This window comes from Scyliorhinus torazame, chromosome 19, assembly GCF_047496885.1.
Source record: "Scyliorhinus torazame isolate Kashiwa2021f chromosome 19, sScyTor2.1, whole genome shotgun sequence".
Taxonomy (NCBI): Eukaryota; Metazoa; Chordata; class Chondrichthyes; order Carcharhiniformes; family Scyliorhinidae; genus Scyliorhinus; species Scyliorhinus torazame.
Genome location: NC_092725.1, coordinates 132,803,074 through 132,822,069, shown reverse-complemented (window position 1 = coordinate 132,822,069; position 18,996 = coordinate 132,803,074). Strand labels below are relative to the sequence as shown.

Below are 18,996 nucleotides of genomic sequence, written 5' to 3'. Positions count from 1 at the left end.
GTTCTTGAATCCTCTCTCCCCGCACCTTTGCAGCCTCAGGGTGCAGCTGCACAGTGTTCTTGAATCATCTCTCTCTCTCTCTCTCTGCACCTTTGCAGCCTCAGGGTGCAGCTGCACGGTGTTCTTGAATCCTCTCTCCCTGCAGCCTCTGGGTGCAGCTGCACCGCCTCCCTGCATTCCGCCTCCTGTCTGGTCTGTGTGCAGGGTTGGAGCCCGGGGACGGGGGCCCAGGACCCAGCTTGCGCGAGCGAGCGGGCGGGCGGCCGCGCGCCCCGGGGCCGCGCGCGCCGGGGGCGCGCTGAGAGCCGCAGCCGGGGCGGGAAATGGCTGAAGCCGGCGGCAGCCTGCTGGAGCAGCTCAAGTCGTGCATCGTCTGGTCGTGGACCTACCTGTGGACGCTATGGTTCTTCCTGATGCTCTTTCTCGTCTACATCCTGCGGGTCCCTCTGAAGATCAACGACAATCTGAGCACAGGTAAAAAAAAAAGGATTAAAATCAGGGGGGGGTGGGGGGGGGAGAGAAGTTCAACAAGTTTTCTGTTGTTGTTGTTGTTGGAGAGAGATGGGGGGGGAGCCTGGAAACTGCTCACCCCGCTAAATCCCCCCTCCCCTCCCCTCCCCTTATAACAAGACACTCACCATAAAAACCATCGGGTTTGACAAAAATAAAACTGGTAAAGACCCCAAACAGAGCGCAGGCTGCATCTCTTCCGCAGGGTCCTAGCGCCCGCCGCCAGTAACACCCCCCCCCCTTCATAAACCACACTGTCAGCCTGAGGGGCCAGAATGACCTCTCCATTCGCCTTTTATTCTTCTTCTGGAGGTCGGGAGGGGATTTTATTTTCTTTTCTTTTCACCAGTCAGATAGATTTCTGCTCCAGACCTGCCCAGTTCATAGAATAGATAGAATTTACAGTGCAGAAGGAGGCCATTCAGCCCATCGAGTCTGCACCGGCTCTTGGAAAGAGCACCCTACCCAAGGTCCACACCTCCACCCTATCCCCATAACCGAGTAACCCCACCCAACACTAAGGGCAATTTTGGACACGGAAGGGCAATTTATCATGGCCAATCCACCTAACCTGCACATCTTTGGACTGTGGGAGGAAACCGGAGCACCCGGAGGAAACCCACGCACACACGGGGAGGATGTGCAGACTCCGCACAGACAGTGACCCAAGCCGGAATCGAACCTGAGACCCTGGAGCACAAGCAATTGTGCTATCCACTATGCTACCGTGCTGCCCATCAGTTCAGACCCTCTCTGCAAACTGACTTGCTCTCCAGGTGTGAGTGAGCGGCAATCTCTCTTTGGTCAGTTGTGTGGTGGGGTGGTCTGCTTACGGTTCTTGTTACTTGAGCTGACGTTTACGTGGCGGCGGGCTTCTTCCCTCCAGCGCCTAGCTTGATCTTTTAGCCCTGTTCACTGGCATCTGTTTTTTATTTAACCCTCTCTGCCAGTTATTTCTCCACTCTCCCCTTTTGCTGGGCGGCACGGTGGCACAGTGGTTGGCACTCCTGCCGCGCAGCTCCAGGGACACGGGTTCAATTCCGGCCTCGGGTGACTGTGTGTGGAGTTTGTACTTTCTCCCCGTGCTTGCGTGGGTTTCCTCCGGGTGCTCCGGTTCCCTCCCACAGACCAAAGATGTACAGGTTAGGTGGATTGTCCAAGCTAAATTGCCCTTTAGTGCCCAAAAGGTTAGGTGGGTTTGCTGGGTTACATAACTAGGGTGGAGACTGGGCCTAAGTAGGATGCTCTTTCCAAGGGCTGGTGCAGGCTCGATGGGCCGAATGGCCTCCTTCTGCACTGTAAATTCTATGATTTTCATAGTCTATTGTTTCCCTCACTTTTGTGCCACTGTGCCCCTCGTTTCCCCTTTCTGTGCCCGGTCACGTTTTCACACGATTCTCCCACTCAAACTTAATTCCCTTTGCCCTAAACGTATTTCTTTTGCTCTATCCTCTCTATTTTGTCAGCCATATTGTTACTTTCTCTGTTCTCTTGATACATTTTTCTTTCTGCTTAAACCTAACTTTCTCAGATATAAGCTTGAGGTCTGACAATGGTTGAGTTCATGTTTATGTGCGAGCAGCTGGGTCCGTGGGCCGCTGAGATTTCACACAGTTAGAATTGTGGAACTTCAGGGCCAAAAGCCCAGCAGGAATAATGTTGCTCTGGGAATTCAGCAGGAAGGAAGAGAGGGGCCTGGGCGAGTGAAAGCTTTGACTGATCTCAATTTAACATTTACAAGAAAGTGAAAATGTACCTCATGCCCCACAGTTAGGTAGCCACATGGCTCGCACCAATCACAAAACATGTAATTATGTAGATTAGTGGATTTCCTGTGAGCTATACATGGAAAGTCAAATTATATACTTTATGAAGAGGGATGTTATATAGTAACAGGCAATGCATTATGCTGGGCTCTCCTCCCAGGTTTTGAACATACACAAAGCCCAATTCATCTGAAACTGCTGCCTATGCGTTGTCCCGAAGTAGTCTATCCACTTGTCATTTAAGCCTTTGGCTTCCTGTCCTCGATACATTAAATTCAAAATACTCGTCCTCATTTACAGATCCCTCCATGGCCTCATCTCTTTCAAGGATGCCTTCTGACTATAATGCGGCTTCCTAAGTATCTTCTGCAGCACTCAACCCCTGGCCCTTTTTGAGCTGCTGCTCCTCCATTCATTGGAACACCTCCAGCCAACTGAGCTCTACTCTCTGGAATTCCCTTGGTGATCCTCCGCCTTCTTCTCTCTCCCATTCTGAAACATATATTTTCGACTGTGCATTGAGGTCATCTTTGCTCTTTATACAAATAGGTTTCATGCAACATCTGTTTCTCCTCTGTGACGCACCTCAGCATTGACTTCTATTCTTATTGCTGCTAAAACGAAGCAGTGTTCAAACTGAGCTGTCCTTTTTAAAAGCTCCAAAACAGCGATAGGAAACCTAGGCTTGTGAGTGGGCCCCAAGACTGAAATTGGGCATCTGCACCAACCGTGACCCCATGATAACGATAAATACGCTTAACACTTGCTGAATATTTCATAACCAGTTACAGGAAATGCTTAATCATTCATACACTGATATAACCAAGTCACCAACTTCAAATGGTAAAAACAAAGTAAATATTAACGCTTGCCTTACTTAAAGTACAAAAGTAACAAATGGAACTGTAGCAGCACTTGGTTTGGGTGCAGAGGGATTGCACAGCACTCAGTCATTGTGTGCAATCAGTATGCCCCTCACTTCACCATGGTAGCATAGTGGTTAGCACTATGGCTTCACAGCACCAGGGTCCCAGGTTCGATTCCTAGCTTGGCTCACTGTTTGTGCGGAGTCTGCACGTTCTCCCCGTGTCTATGTGGGTTTCCTCCGGGTGCTCCGGATTCCTCCCACAAGTCCCGAAAGACGTGCTATTAGGTAATTTGGACATTCTGAATTCTCCTGTGTACCCAAACAGGCGCTGGAATGTGGCGACTCGGGGATTTACACAGTAACTTCATTGCAGTGTTAACGTGAACCTACTTGTGACAATAAAGATTATAATTATTCACGTGCCCTTGCTTTACATGCGTAATACTTTAGTAATACCATGGCGTGGGGGAAATCCCTACGTGGACAGAAACTAGCGGAGTCTAGCAACTCTGTGCGTGGGCAGAGCCCTGGAGCCCTGGGCTGCAGGTTGCCCACCACTGCTCCAAATTCCTATAAATTCCGCAGTCAGTTAGAGATTGATTGTTTGTGATGGAATTCTGCACTGGTCGTTGCGTGTAAGTTTCTGGGTTTCGGTCGGAAGATAAAGCGGAATATTTCTTTCATATAAATTTTGACATTTTGAAATACGACAGCTGGATTGAGACAGACATGCAAATTGCAAGACAAGGTGGCACAGCGCCGGGGGAGGGGGGTGTTCAATTCCAGCCTTGGGTCACTGTCTGTGTGGAGATTGCATATTCTCCCCCACCTCTGCATGGGTTTCCTCCGGGTGCTCTGATTTCTCCCGCAGTCCAAAGATGTGCAGGTTAGGTGGATTGGCCATGCTAAATTGCCACTTAGTGTCCAAAAGGTTAGGTGGGGTTATTGAGTTCCGGGCATAGGATGGGAGCGTGGGCCTAGGTAGGGCGCTCTTTCAGAGGGTCAGTGCAGACTCGATGGGCCGAATGGCCTTCTGCACTGTAGTGATTCTCTAAACTGCAGTATATAAATAAAATAAATTAAAAGTACCATCTGCTAAGTGTTTTCAGTACTTGAGAGTGTCTTAATTTGTCTTACATGGAATGCCTGAAATGAAAATGTTATGGTATTGTATCATGTGCTGCATATTAAATGGACCATTTGTGGTATTTTCACTTGTAACAGCTGTAATAATTGACTCATCACCGACTGTCCTCTATCAAAGGCATGTTGTGCACATTACAGCAACTGCTTTGTATAATTATACTTGTAATGTGAAGTGATGAAGGGGAAAAGGTGGTAAATAGTTAGACCCTTCTACTTGAGAAGATGTAAGGGTGGGTGCTATGTTACCAAATAGTACTGTACTTCAAGTTTCCAATTTTTGACATACTGACTTTTAGATCTCAGCTTGTACATTGTGAAGTGATATTTAACTATGATGCATGACTTTGTGATTGAGGGAGAGAAAGTCAAGAGAATCACTCAGCTTTACTCTCATGTACTTCCTAACCGCTGGGAGGGACGGTGAGGTAGATAGAAAAGACTTCGGATGAGGTTGGGTGTCCCTTTGACTGATGATATAAATGGGGAAAAACCAGAGGAGCAAATGGTGAGGGGAAAAATGGGGCAAAGAGCAAACAGACTTTTCTTTTTGTTGTATTTAAATAAATGTTGCTTGAAGGAAATGACATGACAACAAATTCAAAAGGCCTGGTCAGTGCATCGTTGCTAAATATCCACCTTGCCCAGGTAATGTAATAATATATTTAAAAAGTGATATAGAGATAAAATTCCTGTTTTATATTTGCACTCTTTTTGAGTTAACTTCCCGAAGGGAGCTCTGGGCCACGGTGCCACAATCTCCGCCATGAGTAGAGCAAGGAGGCAATTCTCGAATGCACCCCAGCAAGAACCGGGATCAAACCCCGTGCTAGTGGCACCAATCTGATCCACACCAGATGTCCAGCTAACTGAAAGAAACCAGCCCCCACCCCTCTAATGAGTCCGAGTTGCTGTGGCATTTTTACATGCATGATGTAACCTGAAATCATGGATCGTAATAGTAGGGGCTCCAATTTCTTTCCGCACGGGATCAGAAATCTGTCCCACTCTTGCTGCCTGCTATTGACGAACGTTGGAAGGATTTACTCGACCGGTTTGGCCACTTTATGAACAGGCCTTTCTTGGCCATCAAGTCCTCAAGTGGGACTTTAAAAAAAAAAAAAATCTTTATTGTCACAAGTAAGCTTACATTAACACTGCAATGAAGTTACTGTGAAAATCCTTTAGTCGCCAAACTCCAGCGCCTGTTCGGGTACACAGAGGGCGAATTGAGAGTGTCCAATTCACTTAACAAGCACGTCTTTCAGGACTTGTGGGAGGAAACCAGAGCACCCGGAGGAAACCCACGCAGACATGGGGAGAACTTGCAGACTCGCACAGACAGTGACCCAGGCCAGGAATCGAACCTGGGACCCTGATGCTGTGAAGCAACGGTGCTAACCACTACACTACCATGCTGCCCTTTGAACCCAGATCTTCGGCCTCAGAGGTAGAGATCCAAACCCACTGCATGACAAGGGCCTCCTTTTATAAATACAGCATTGAAAGATGACAAACTCGGCAATTGTTACAGTTTAATGAACGGTGTCCATTTCTGATGAGACCTACCTCGAACACTGCTTCCAGTTCTAGTCAGATCCATCTTGCGAACTGTGTCCAGTTCTAGGGGAGGTAGTGGCGCAGTGGTATTAGAACATAGAACATTACAGCGCAGTACAGGCCCTTCGGCCCTCGATGTTGCACCGACCTGTGAAACCACTCTAAAGCCCATCTACACTATTCCCTTATCGTCCATATGTCTATCCAATGACCATTTGAATTCCCTTAGTGTTGACGAGTCCACGACTGTTGCAGGCAGGGCATTCCATGCCTTTACTACTCTCTGAGTAAAGAACCTACCTCTGACATCTGTCCTATATCTATCTCCCCTCAATTTAAAGCTATGTCCCCTCGTGCTAGACATCACCATCCGAGGAAAAAGGCTCTCACTGTCCACCCTATCTAATCCTCTGATCATCTTGTATGCCTCAATTAAGTCACCTCTTAACCTTCTTCTCTCTAACGAAAACAGCCTCAAGTCCCTCAGCCTTCCTCATAAGATCTTCCCTCCATACCAGGCAACATTCTGGTAAATCTCCTCTGCACCCTTTCCAATGCTATTGTCACTAGACTAGTAATCCAGAGACCCAGGGTAATGCTATGGGTTTGAATCCGACCAGGGCAGATGGCGGAACTTGAATTCAAGACAAAAAACCTGGAATTAAAAGTCTAATGATGGCCATGAAACTATTGTCGTGAAAACCCATCTGGTTCACTAATGTTCTTTAGGGAATGAAATCTCATCCTTACCTGATCTGGCCTGCATGTGACTCCAGAACCACAGCAATGTGGTTGACTCTTAAATGCCCTCAGGGATGAGCAACAAATGCTGGCCCAGCCAGCGATGCCCACATCCCATGAACGAATAAAGAAGCTCTGATCAGACCTAACTTGAACACTGCACCAAATTCTGTCCCATAGCCACAAGGATGGACACTCAGTAACTGGGGCAAGAACAAGGAGCAGCTGTGGGGCTAAAGCCTAGTGACAGGTATCTGGGAATATTGGTGAAACCTGGATTTGTCAACCAGGAAAGGCAGCCCCTTAGAAGTGATCCTGGAAGAATATTGGATCGCAAATGGGATGGAAAGAGGAGCGATTAAAAGGGCTCATTCTCTGTCTGGCAGAATGCGACAAGTCGTGTTCCCCATATATGTGCTGGAGTCTCAGCTTTTCACCATATGTGCCAGTTATGTGGATGGGAACAGGAACGTAGAAAGGAACATAGACAGATAGGTGAATGGGTAAAGCTATGGCAGATGCTGGTTAATATGGGGAGCTGTGAGGTCTTTACTTTGGATCTGAGAAAGATGAATCAGAATATCTTCTTAATGTTGAGTGACTGGAAGCTGTAGCAGAAGCAAAGGGGTTTAGGTGCCCATGTACATAAATCCTTAAAAGCTAGAGCAGAGCTACAAATTGAATCTAAAAGCCCAATGAATATTGGTCTTTATCTCAAAGGAGTTAGAATACAACAGTGAAGCAGTGATGGTTCAGTTGCACAGAGCCTTTGTTTGGCCTCAGCTGGAGTACGGTACCGTACCTTCAGTTTTCACCATTGAACCACAGGGAAGATATATTGGCCTCCGGATACTGTGCGGATTCACCAGAATGATAACGGATTCACCAGAATGATACCAGGGCTTAAAACTTTGGTTAACTTATGAGGATGTTTCCACAAACCTGTTCAGTATTCCCTCAAGTTCAGGGTCACGTAAGCAAGATATTGGCTAGGGTACAAATAGAGAAAAAACTATTTCCTTTGGTGGGGAAATCTAGAAAGAGTGTGCGAAACCTCAAAATTAGAGCGAAGCCGTTTGTGTGTGTGTAATCAGGAAGCACCTTTTTTCATAAAGTGTAGTAGTAATTGGAAACTCGCTCTCGCAAAGGATTGTGTTTTAGGTCAAATTAAACTGATAGATTTTTGTTGGGTATGGCGACCATGGGATGGGAACAAACGTGGGTGAATAGAGTTGAAGTACAGGTTTTCCAATATTCAAAGGATGATGTGAGGAGCTGAATGATCCACGCCAGTCCCTACATTTCTATGTAAGGATCAATTTAGAGTTTGCAAGTTGAAGAACAATCAATTAAAAAACAGATGCCTAAATTGGCTAACAAATTCACCGGTTAGCAACCTGCATTGAAGCTTCCCCGAGTGTGTGAGGTGACTTGGGTGGAATTCGAGAACATGAGTTAGAAGTAGCCCGGGTAGACATGGGATTTTCCATGGCGATAATGGTAGGGCTGGTGCCTACTTTTCTCTTCTGCAGTACTTTGTTTTAACCAACACTCGAGGCAGGCTTTTAGTCCATTTAGTTTTAAATGGTTGTTTCAAATATGTAAATATAAAATTTTGCATGGATTTATTGGAGGATATTGACTCTGAAGTGAGAAATACCTGACGATTCAAAGTGGCATTAATTCCTATTCCTGGAGGGTGAGAAACAGTGCCTTGCTTTGCATTTTGTTTTTATGGCATCATTTCCCACTTTGTATTGTAAAATACAAATGTCCACTTATCTTAATGTGATCTATATTGCTCTGTATGCATTTGTAATGTGCGCGCGACTTGGTGTGTACATTTATATTATACATAGAGTGCATCTACATAAAACAAAGAACTCTCCCTGATTTTTGGCTTCCATGGATCTTGTCAGTAATTATTGCCAATTGCGTGTTTTGAGGAGTTCTGGATATGAAGAGTTTCAGAATGTTCCAGGAGATCCACCTTCGTTCTCAGAAGGTCCTTTTTCCAGTCTCCGAGTGCTCGTGGAGATCTGCCTTCATTTTCAGGAGGGGCACCTTCGTTCTCCAATGGTGGGTCAGTGATGATGGGCACCCTTTTAATGTGACGCCCAGAGACTTTGGAGTCGTATTCAACTCTTGAGATAGAATTCCATCGCCATGCGCTCCCTGTACATCACAAAGGCTGCCAACTCCATCTCCGTTACGTCTCCGTAACATCGCCTGCCCTGGCCTAGATGCTCATGAAACCCTCGTCTATGCGTTTGTAACCGTGGAACTCTATTTCTCTCGCATTTCCCATGGCCATTGGCTCATTCAAACCTTCCCACTTGTATCCCAACCCTGTTTACCCGTCACCCCATTTTTGCCAATCTGCATTGGATTGCGAACATCCCAGCGTGTTTGAATTAAAGTATTTGTCTGTACTTTTATCTCCCATCGTTGGTCTCGCCCATGTTTATTTCTTAAACAAACTCTTGTTGCGTGTACAGTTGTTATCAGGATTTTGTTTGGAAGAATTTGTACAGTTAACTTCATTGAAGCCTACTCGTGACAATAAGCAATTATTATTATATTATTGTAAAGCCTGTTATTCACTGCTGTAATGTGATCTCCAGACTGTGCTGAATGCCGTTTGTAAAAACAGTTACCAATGGTCTAGTAATAGTCTATTTTATGCAGAGAAGGGCTTAGTCTAGTCAGTGTTGAACATACATTTTTAATTCTTTAATATTTTAAATATTATGAGTGTTTTAAATATTTAAAATTTTAAGCTCGCTTAGAAACAATGAAATAGAGCAAATAGGAACAGGAGTCGGACATTCGGCCCTTTGAGCCTGTTCCATCATTCAGTGTTATCATGCCTGATCCTCTATCTTAATGCCATATTCCCGCGCTCTCCCCTTTAGTGTCCAGGTAGTAATCTATTTCTTTCCTAAGCACGTTCAGTGACCTGGTCCCTACGGTCTCCCATGGGAGAGAATTCCACAGGTTCACCACCCTCTGAGTGAAGACATTTCTCCTCATCTCAGTCCTAAATAGCCTATCTGTATCCTGAGACCATGACCCGTTGCCCTAGCCAAGCGCAACATCATCCCTGCATCCAGTCTGTCCAGCCCTGTCAGAATGTTATACGTTTCAATGAGATCCCCTCTCATTCTTCTAAACTCCAGTGAATACAGCCTAGTTGACCCAATCTCTCCTCATATGAGAATCCTGCCATCCCAGGCAGCACTCAGACGAACATTCGCTGCACTCCCTCTATGGCAAGTATATATTGGAGACCAAAACTGTACATAGTACTCCAGGTGTGCTCTCACCAAGGCCCTGTACAGCTGTAGTAAGACATCCTTGCTCCTGTACATGTGCACGTATGAAATTTTGAATAATATGCTTCACTGCCTTGTGATTCTGATAAAGCAATGTAGCGCATCACGGTTCAGTGCATTTTCTTGGACTGAACCGCATCATTTCACTGTTTAACAGACTAATTTAACTTGTAGAGTGCAGTTTACCCTGTTCGTGGGTGGCACGGTAGCGCAGTGGCTAGCACTGTTGCTTCACAGCGCCAGGGTCCCAGGTTCGGTTCCCGGCTTGGGTCACTGTCTGTGCGGAGTCTGCACGTTCTCCCCGTGTCTGCGTGGGATTCTTCCAGGTACTCCGCTTATCCCACAAGTCCTGAAAGATGTGCTTGTTAGGTGAATTGGACATTCTGAATCCTCCGTCCGTGTACCCGAACAGGTGCCGGAGCGTGGCAACTAGGGTATTTTCACAGTAACGTGATTGCAGCGTTCATGTAAGTCTACCTATGACAATAATAAAGATTATTATTATCTTCCAGTGTTTAAAGCATACTCTGAATGGAACTCATTGTTACTGATTATTTAAATTAACTTTGAGGAGGTTAAAACTGGAAAGGATTACGGCCAAGACTTACCGACCAAACTGCTGCGTGTTTTTCGGCGGCGGAGTTTTACCGATCCCGCCGTTGATAACGGAATTTCCCGTGACGGCGTGGGACCGGAGTACCCCGCTGGCATGAACGGTGGGTAGATCGCGCCCTATGTCTCAATTAGCCACATTTGCAAATGATACAAAATACGGAAGGGTGGTGGGTCAAGTCCAACAAACTGTGAAAGGACTGAGACAGAGTTTACTGTGAAAAGGATCACCACGGGTAGGGTGAAAGGAGTTGCATATTGAAAGCAGAAATGGGAGATATGAGTTAGCTAGGAGAGATGTTGAAAAATTTCTAAACTTAAAAGGTGCCACCTATCAATAGAGGAAATACAGGCTGGATTATCCTGACAAATCAATGGAGTAGAAGTCCCTGATCAGGGTATGACTTGAGTTCTGCGTTCAGTTCTGGCCACAGGGGCACAAAAGAAACGTCCATCTTGTGTGAAGTGCTGCAGAGAACATTAGAATGAGAGGGGACCTTTTGCAGAGGGCTATAAAATAATAGAAAATGGAAGACTAAATCCATATACTATTTTAGGTCACAGCACAACGGCAGTACAATGGGACATAGGAACAAGCTCGAAAAAGGCAGACTCTGGCCTGACATCGGGAAGCACTTCTTCAAGCAAAGACTGATTTTAATCCTGGAATGGCATTCCTGAATTCTGAGACAGAAACCTGAAGTGTTCAAGGATTAGTTGAGATGCTGTTATTTGGGGAAGAGGCGCTGAATGGGCACCTAGAAAACAATGGCTATCTTGCTGATCTTTCTGAGTATTTTCCTTGATCGAGCATTGCACAAATAAGTATGAACCAGCTATTCTATAGATTGATGGGGAGTGGGTTTGCTGCTGCTGTTTCTCTGATAGTGAGTTCTTTTGTGTGGAAGTTACTGACTGAATGCTAAACACTTCAGAATGGGAGGGACATTGGAGAATGAGTCAAATGGCAGGTGTCATGGACTGGGTTGGTTAGTCTGGCTTAGGAATTGATAGGCGTGGGGGGAGAGAGAGACAATATCTGGAAATACACTTTGAGGTTCAGTACATTCGATTGATCGGCAGGTTGTTTCTATGAAACTTTCACATGTTGCTATTAGTCTTAATCTGTATCGAATCAAAAATGAAATGCAGCAGACAGTCTCAATATAGTCCCAAGACGTGCAGGTTAGGTGGATTGGCCATGAGAAATTGCCCTTAGTGACCAAAAAGGTTAGGAGGGGTTATTGGGTTACAGGGATAGGGTAGAAGTGAGGGCTTAAGTGGGTCGGTGCAAGCTTGATGGGCCGAATGGCCTCCTTCTGCACTGTATGTTCTATGTTCTATTAAGGCCACAGACCTGAAACACTTAGTCCCAGTTATAATAAAAAAATAAAGGCCCTCCAACCCTCACCCCTCAAAACCACTATCGTCCATACACTTCCTATGCCTCAACCATGCCACCTAATGCCTCAACCCATATGCTCCTCATGCCAAGCCTCCCCACCTCCAACAAACCCTATGGCCCCTAGTGCATCCCATGCAAAAATATGCCCCAACAAAACCCTCCAGCCCCCTATGCCATGCTATAGCATTTCCATGCCCATTCACCGTATAAAAGTAACAAGCACCATAGTGACAATGGGATGTGTAAAAAAACTTTTTAAAAAGTCATTCATTGATAACTTTCCGCTTTCGTTAAAAAAAACCTCAATTACTTGGGGCAGTTCACTCCCAATATGTGCCAGGGGAGATCCCTCCCCCAAACCCCGCTCACACACAAAAGGCCCCCCCCAGTGGAGCTCCACAGAGGGCCTCCCCCCTGACGGTACCGGCCTGGCACGCATGCACCCATGGCGGGTTTTCCTCGACTGCTGCATGTTTTCAAAAAGCAGTTGTAAACCTTGCCGATGTGATGTCATCGAGGGTGGAATTCTAAATGTGGGGAAAGCGGGGGGCGGGTAGAAGCTCGCTAATTATACAAAGGTTTATTCAAATGTTTTGAAATTACCGTTACGTCACCGGTGAAAGGTGGAGAAAATCAGAAAACGTGAATTCCCCGTCGCGAATCTGCTTTTCCGATTCTCGTGAGTTTTGCCCCCACGTTGCCCTTTGCGCTTACAGCTAACACGGATGAAGCATCGCGTTCTTTGTGACCATTTAACTGCACATCTTTATTCTGATTGCTCTCCCTTTTTTAAACAAAGCTGCACAGTCATATTGAAATAGAAGCAGAGGGTTTCCGGGTGCGGTGATGACCAGCTAAGTCGCACGTTTCGGCAGCTCCCGGTGGAAAGGACTTTTGGGCTCTTGATAGGAGCCCCAACGGCAATTTTAACGGCTAAAAACACTGTGCGGTAAACCAGAAGGGAATCCCCCCTGGACACGGATGGAAAAAGGAGAGGAAAGTGACCGGATTGCGGTGGATCCTCTAGAGCAGCGGCAAGGAAGGCAAGCACAAAGCAAGATGGCGTCGGAAGGAGACAGTTTAATATGGGGCCCTGACCAACAAGAGTTCCTGCGGCGTTGCGTGGAAGAACTTAAAAAGGAGATGAAGAAGAAGCTGTTGGCCTCGATATTACAGGCGATTGAAGGGCTAAAGGAGTAGCAAAAGACCCAGGAGCAGGAGCTTCAGGGCCGTGAAGGCAAAGGCTGCTGAGAATGAGGACGACATACAGGGCCTGGTGGTGAAGACAGAGATGCACGAGGCACAACACAAAAGGTGTGCGGAAAGGCTGGAGGTGCTGGAGAATAATGCGAGGAGGAAGAATTTAAGGATTCTTGGTCTTCCCGAAGGTGCAGAAGGGGCGGACGTCGGGGCATATGTGAGCACGATGCTGCACTCGTTAATGGGATCGGAGGCCCCGACGTGCCCGTTGGAGGTGGAGGGAGCCTATCGAGTTATGGCGCGAAGACCGAGGGCTGGAGAAATTCCTCGAGCCATAGTGGTGAGATTTCTCCGATATAAGGACAGAGAGATGGTCTTCAGATGGGCAAAGAAAACTCTGAGCAGTAGGTGGGAGCACGCGGTGATCCGCGTATATCAAGATTGGAGTGCGGAGGTGGCGAGAAGGAGGGCAAGCTTTAATCGGGCCAAGGCGGTGCTGCACAAAAGGAAGGTTAAATTTGGAATGCTGCAGCCGGCAAGACTGTGGGTCACACATCAAGGGAAACACCACTACTTTGAAACGGCAGAAGAGGCGTGGACATTTATTGTCGAGGAGAAACTGGAATAAGCGGGCTAGAAAAAGAACGTTTGGGACAAAGTGGTGGGGCGAATATATGGGGTGAAGAGGGGGGGGAAAAGGGGTAAGAGATGATTTCCCAAGTTGTTAATCCTGTGACCCTGTAACTTCTCTCTTCCCCATCCCCTGGGGGAGAGGGGGAGGGAGGATGAGGAGCTGGGGGCGCCGGCCATTGGGGGCGGGGCCAAATGGGAAGCACGGGCTTTGTTCCCGCGCTATGGTAATCATGGCGGGAACAGGGAAGCAGGAAGGAGGGGGCCTCGCACAGTGGGAGCCGAGGTCACGGGGGGAAGCCGAGGTCGGCCAGAGTTTGCTGACTTCTGGGAGCAACATGGGGGGTGCAATTACGCTAGTGAGGGATCTAGCGGGGGGGGGGGGGGGGGGGGGCGGGTGGTAACTGGGTTGCTGCTGCTGGGGAGAAGGGGGAGCTGGTATGGGGTGGGGTGGTCGGGGCGGGAGGGCACCGTTGGGGGGAGATACGGCTACGTGGGAACCGGGTGAGGAGCTGGATTGAAAAAGGAGATGGCTAGTCGACAAGGGGGGGGGGGGTAAAGAGCCCCCCAACCCGGCTGATCATGTGAGGGGGCTGAACGGGCCGATAAAGAGGGCACGGGTACTCGCACACCTAAAGAAACTTAAGGCAGATGTGGTTATGCTGCAGGAGACGCATCTGAAACTGATAGACCAGGTCAGACTACGCAAAGGATGGGTGGGGCAGGTGTTTCATTCGGGGCTAGACGCAAAAAACAGGGGGATGGCTATACTAGTGGGGAAGCGGGTAATGTTTGAGGCAAAGACCATAGTGGCGGATAGTGGGGGCAGATACGTGATGGCGAGTGGCAAATTGCAAGGGGAGGCGGTGGTCTTAGTGAACGTATATGCCCCGAACTGGGATGATGCCAACTTTATGAGGCGTATGTTAGGACGTATCCCGGACCTAGAGGTGGGGAAGTTGGTAATGGGTGGAGATTTTAATCCGGTGCTGGACCCAGGGCTGGACAGATGGAGGTCCAGGACCGGAAGGAGGCCGGCTGCAGCTAGGGTGCTTAAGGACTTTATGGAGCAGATGGGAGGAGTAGACCCCTGGAGATTTAGTAGACCTAGGAGTAAGGAGTTTTCGTTTTTCTCCTATGTCCACAAAGTTTATTCATGGATAGACCTTTTTGTTTTGGGAAGGGCACTGATCCCGAAGGTGACGGGGACGGAGTACACGGCTATAGCTATTTCGGATCACGCTCCACATTGGGTGGACCTGGAGATAGGGGAGGAAAAAGAACAGCGTCCACCCTGGAGAATGGACATGGGATTATTGGCAGATGAGGGGGTGTGTTTAAGGGTGAGGGGGTGTATTGAAAGGTACTTGGAACTCAGTGATAATGGGGAGGTCCGGGTGGGAGTGGTCTGGGAGGCGCTGAAGGCAGTGGTTAGAGGGGAGCTGATATCTATTAGGGCACATAAAGGAAAGCAGGAGGGTAGGGGAAGGGAGCGGTTGTTGAAAGAACTTCTGAGGGTGGACAGACAATATGCGGAGGCACCGGAGGAGGGACTGTACAGGGAAAGGCAAAGGCTACATGTAGAATTTGACTTGTTGACTACGGGTAATGCAGAGGCACAATGGAGGAAGGCACAGGGTGTACAGTACGAATATGGGGAGAAGGCGAGCAGGTTGCTGGCCCACCAACTGAGGAAAAGGGGAGCAGCGAGGGAGATAGGGGGGGTGAGAGATGAGGTGGGAGAGATGGAGCGGGGAGCGGAGAGGGTGAATGGAGTGTTCAAGGCATTTTATGAAAGATTATATGAAGCTCAGCCCCCAGATGGGAAGGAGAGAATGATGTGCTTTCTGGATCAGCTGGAATTCCCTAAGGTGGAGGAGCAGGAGAGGGCGGGACTGGGAGCACAGATTGAGACGGAGGAAGTAGTGAAAGGGATTGGGAGCATGCAGGCGGGGAAGGCCCCGGGACCAGACGGATTCCCAGTTGAATTCTATAGGAAATATATGGACTTGCTGGCCCCGCTACTGATGAGAACCTTTAATGAGGCAAGGGAAAGGGGGCAGCTGCCCCCGACTTATGTCAGAGGCAACGATATCACTCCTCCTAAAGAAGGAAAAAGACCCGCTGCAATGCGGGTCCTATAGGCCTATTTCCCTCCTGAATGTGGACGCTAAGATTCTGGCCAAGGTAGTGGCAACGAGGATAGAGGATTATGTCCCGGGGGTGGTTCATGAGGACCAAACTGGGTTTGTGAAGGGGAGACAGCTGAATACAAATATACGGAGGCTGCTAGGGGTAATGATGATGCCCCCACCAGAGGGGGAAGCGGAGATAGTGGTGGCGATGGATGCCGAGAAAGCATTTGATAAGAGTGGAGTGGGATTATTTGTGGGAGGTGCTGAGGAGATTTGGCTTTGGAGATGGGTAGATCAGATGGGTACAGTTGCTGTATAGGGCCCCGATGGCGAGCGTGGTCAAGAATGGACGGGGGTCTGATTATTTTCGGTCCATAGAGGGACGAGGCAGGGATGTCCTCTGTCCCCGTTGCTGTTTGCACTGGCGATTGAGCCCCTGGCCATAGCATTGAGGGGTTCCAGGAAGTGGAGGGGAGTACTTAGGGGAGGAGAAGAACACCGGGTATCTCTGTATGCGGATGATTTGTTGCTATATGTGGCGGAACCGGCGGAGGGGATGCCAGAGATAATGCGGATACTTGGGGAGTTTGGGGATTTTTCAGGGTATAAATTGAACATGAGGAAAAGTGAGTTGTTTGTGGTGCATCCAGGGGAGCAGAGCAGAGAAATAGAGGATTTACCATTGAGGAAGGTAACAAGGGACTTTCGGTACTTGGGGATCCAGATAGCCAAGTATTGGGGTACATTACATAGGCTTAATTTAACGCGGTTGGTGGAACAGATGGAGGAGGACTTTAAGAGATGGGACATGGTGTCCCTGTCATTGGCAGGTAGGGTGCAGGCGGTTAAAATGGTGGTCCTCCCGAGATTCCTTTTTGTGTTTCAGTGCCTCCCGGTGGTGGTCACGAAGGCTTTTTTCAAAAGAATCGAGAAGAGTATTTGTGTGGGCCGGGAAGACCCCGAGAGTGAGGAGGGGATTTTTGCAGCGCAGTAGGGACAGGGGGGGGGCTGGCACTACCGAGCCTAAGTGAGTACTACTGGGCCGCCAATATTTCAATGGTGTGTAAGTGGATGGGAGAAGAGGAGGGAGCGGCGTGGAAGAGATTGGAGAGGGCGTCCTGCAGGGGGACTAGCCTACAAGCTATGGTGACGGCACCGTTGCCGTTCTCACTGAAGAAATACACCACAAGCCCGGTGGTGGTGGCTACATTTAAAATTTGGGGGCAGTGGAGACGGCATAGGGGAAGGACGGGAGCCTCGGTGCGGTCCCCGATAAGAAATAACCATAGGTTTGTTCCGGGGAGAATGGATGGGGGATTTGGAGCATGGCAAAGAGCAGGGGTAGCACAATTGAGAGATCTGTTCGTAGATGGGACGTTTGCGAGTCTGGGAGCGCTGACTGAAAAATATGGGTTGCCCCAAGGGAATGCATTTCGGTATATGCAACTGAGGGCTTTTGCGAGGCAACAGGTGAGGGAATTCCCGCAGCTCCCGACGCAGGAGGTGCAGGATAGAGTGATCTCAGAGACACGGGTGGGGGATTGTAAGGTGTCGGACATATATAGGGAAATGAGGGACGAGGGGGAGATCATGGTAGATGAGCTGAAAGGGAAATGGGAAGAAGAGCTGGGGGAGGAGATTGAGGAGGGGCTGTGGTCTGATGCCCTACGTAGGGTAAACTCATCGTCCTTGTGTGCCAGGCTAAGCCTGATACAATTTAAGGTGTTACACAGGGCGTATATGACTGGAGCACGGCTCAGTAAATTTTTTGGGATAGAGGATAGGTGTGCGAGATGCTCGAGAAGCCCAGCGAATCACACCCACATGTTCTGGTCATGCCCGGCACTACAGGGGTTTTAGGTGGGGGTGGCAAAGGTGCTTTCGAAGGTGGTGGGGGTCCAGGTCGAACCAAGCTGGGGGTTGGCTATATTTGGGGTTGCAGAGGAGCCGGGAGTGCAGGAGGCGAGAGAGGCTGATGTTTTGGCCTTTGCGTCCCTAGTAGCCCGGCGCAGGATATTGTTAATGTGGAAGGAAGCCAAACCCCTGGGTGTGGAGACCTGGTTAAACGACATGGCAGGGTTTATAAAGTTAGAACGGATTAAGTTCGTACTAAGGGGTTCGGCTCAAGGGTTCACCAGGCGGTGGCAACCGTTCGTCGACTACCTCACAGAAAGATAGAGGGAATGGAAAAGAAGAAGACAACAGCAGCAACCCAGTGGGGGGAGTGGGGGGGGAGAGGAATCGGACGGACTCTCAGGGATGTTATTGTATATGTATAGGCACTTGTTTTAGGTAATGTATATTGGACTGTTAGATTGTATCTTTGGAGTGTATTTATTTTTGACAAGGCAGTTGCCATTTAGTTTGGTTTTTGTTTCTGTTCATATTTATTTATTTATTTGTTTAAAACTGGCCACTGTTATTTATATTGCTTTATTGTTGTTTAAAAGAAACACTACGTACTGTTATGTTTGGCCAAAAAATCTTGAATAAAATATATTTTTAAAAAAAGAAATAGAAGCAGAAAATAATTTAAATATGGCGTCAATTAAATTCTTGACTAAGCCCTATATCAGTATAACTGGTACAGCCATTTTCCATAGCCCCCTCAGTCCCTCTTTGAATACCTTTGTCAGTGCTGTTCTTGAACCAATCCCAGCAAGGTTGTGAGAAGTTGACCTCTTGTTTTAGTTATCTGAAAGCAGCTCACTGTCTTCCTATTTTCTCCCCACGAGGAAAACAATTTGTTTCCATTCCATACCTGTTTCTTTCAGAGCGATTTGAGGCATTTTTATGGATCGTTATCTTGGCACCCTGTGGCATAGTGAGTGAGTTAGTACACCTGGAAATCAAATGGATCACAGAACGTTGCGCTCCTACCTACTTCAATCAGGCTGAGCGTTTTGAATAAAATCGAACGTCTACATATTGCCGTTTCTCTGGATGGGTGAATTTAATAAAGGACATTCAGCCTTGTTTGAACATGCTGACCCTGTTTGCTCATTCACGAACAGTTTTCAGATCCGTGGAGATGATGACTCACTTCTGATGTGTGGTTTACAATTGTAAGGATACCGCTTCTCCCCTTCAG

General features: G+C 47.9%; 1 protein-coding gene across 9 annotated transcripts in view; it reads left to right on the top strand.

Annotated features, from left to right (window-relative positions):
- Nucleotides 1–270: 270 nt before the first annotated feature.
- The window catches only part of LOC140396535 (suppressor of tumorigenicity 7 protein homolog), a 258,308-nt gene continuing 239,582 nt past the window's right edge, over nt 271–18,996 (top strand). For 2 of the 9 annotated variants that reach the window (XM_072485251.1, XM_072485255.1), the window contains exon 1: nt 292–474. In XM_072485251.1, the coding sequence (XP_072341352.1) occupies nt 324–474 (151 nt within the window). In that variant the 5' untranslated portion in view covers nt 292–323. Of the gene's footprint in view, nt 475–18,996 lie in introns of all 9 variants that reach the window. The other 7 variants (XM_072485261.1, XM_072485260.1, XM_072485259.1 and 4 more) reach the window with 7 other exon arrangements.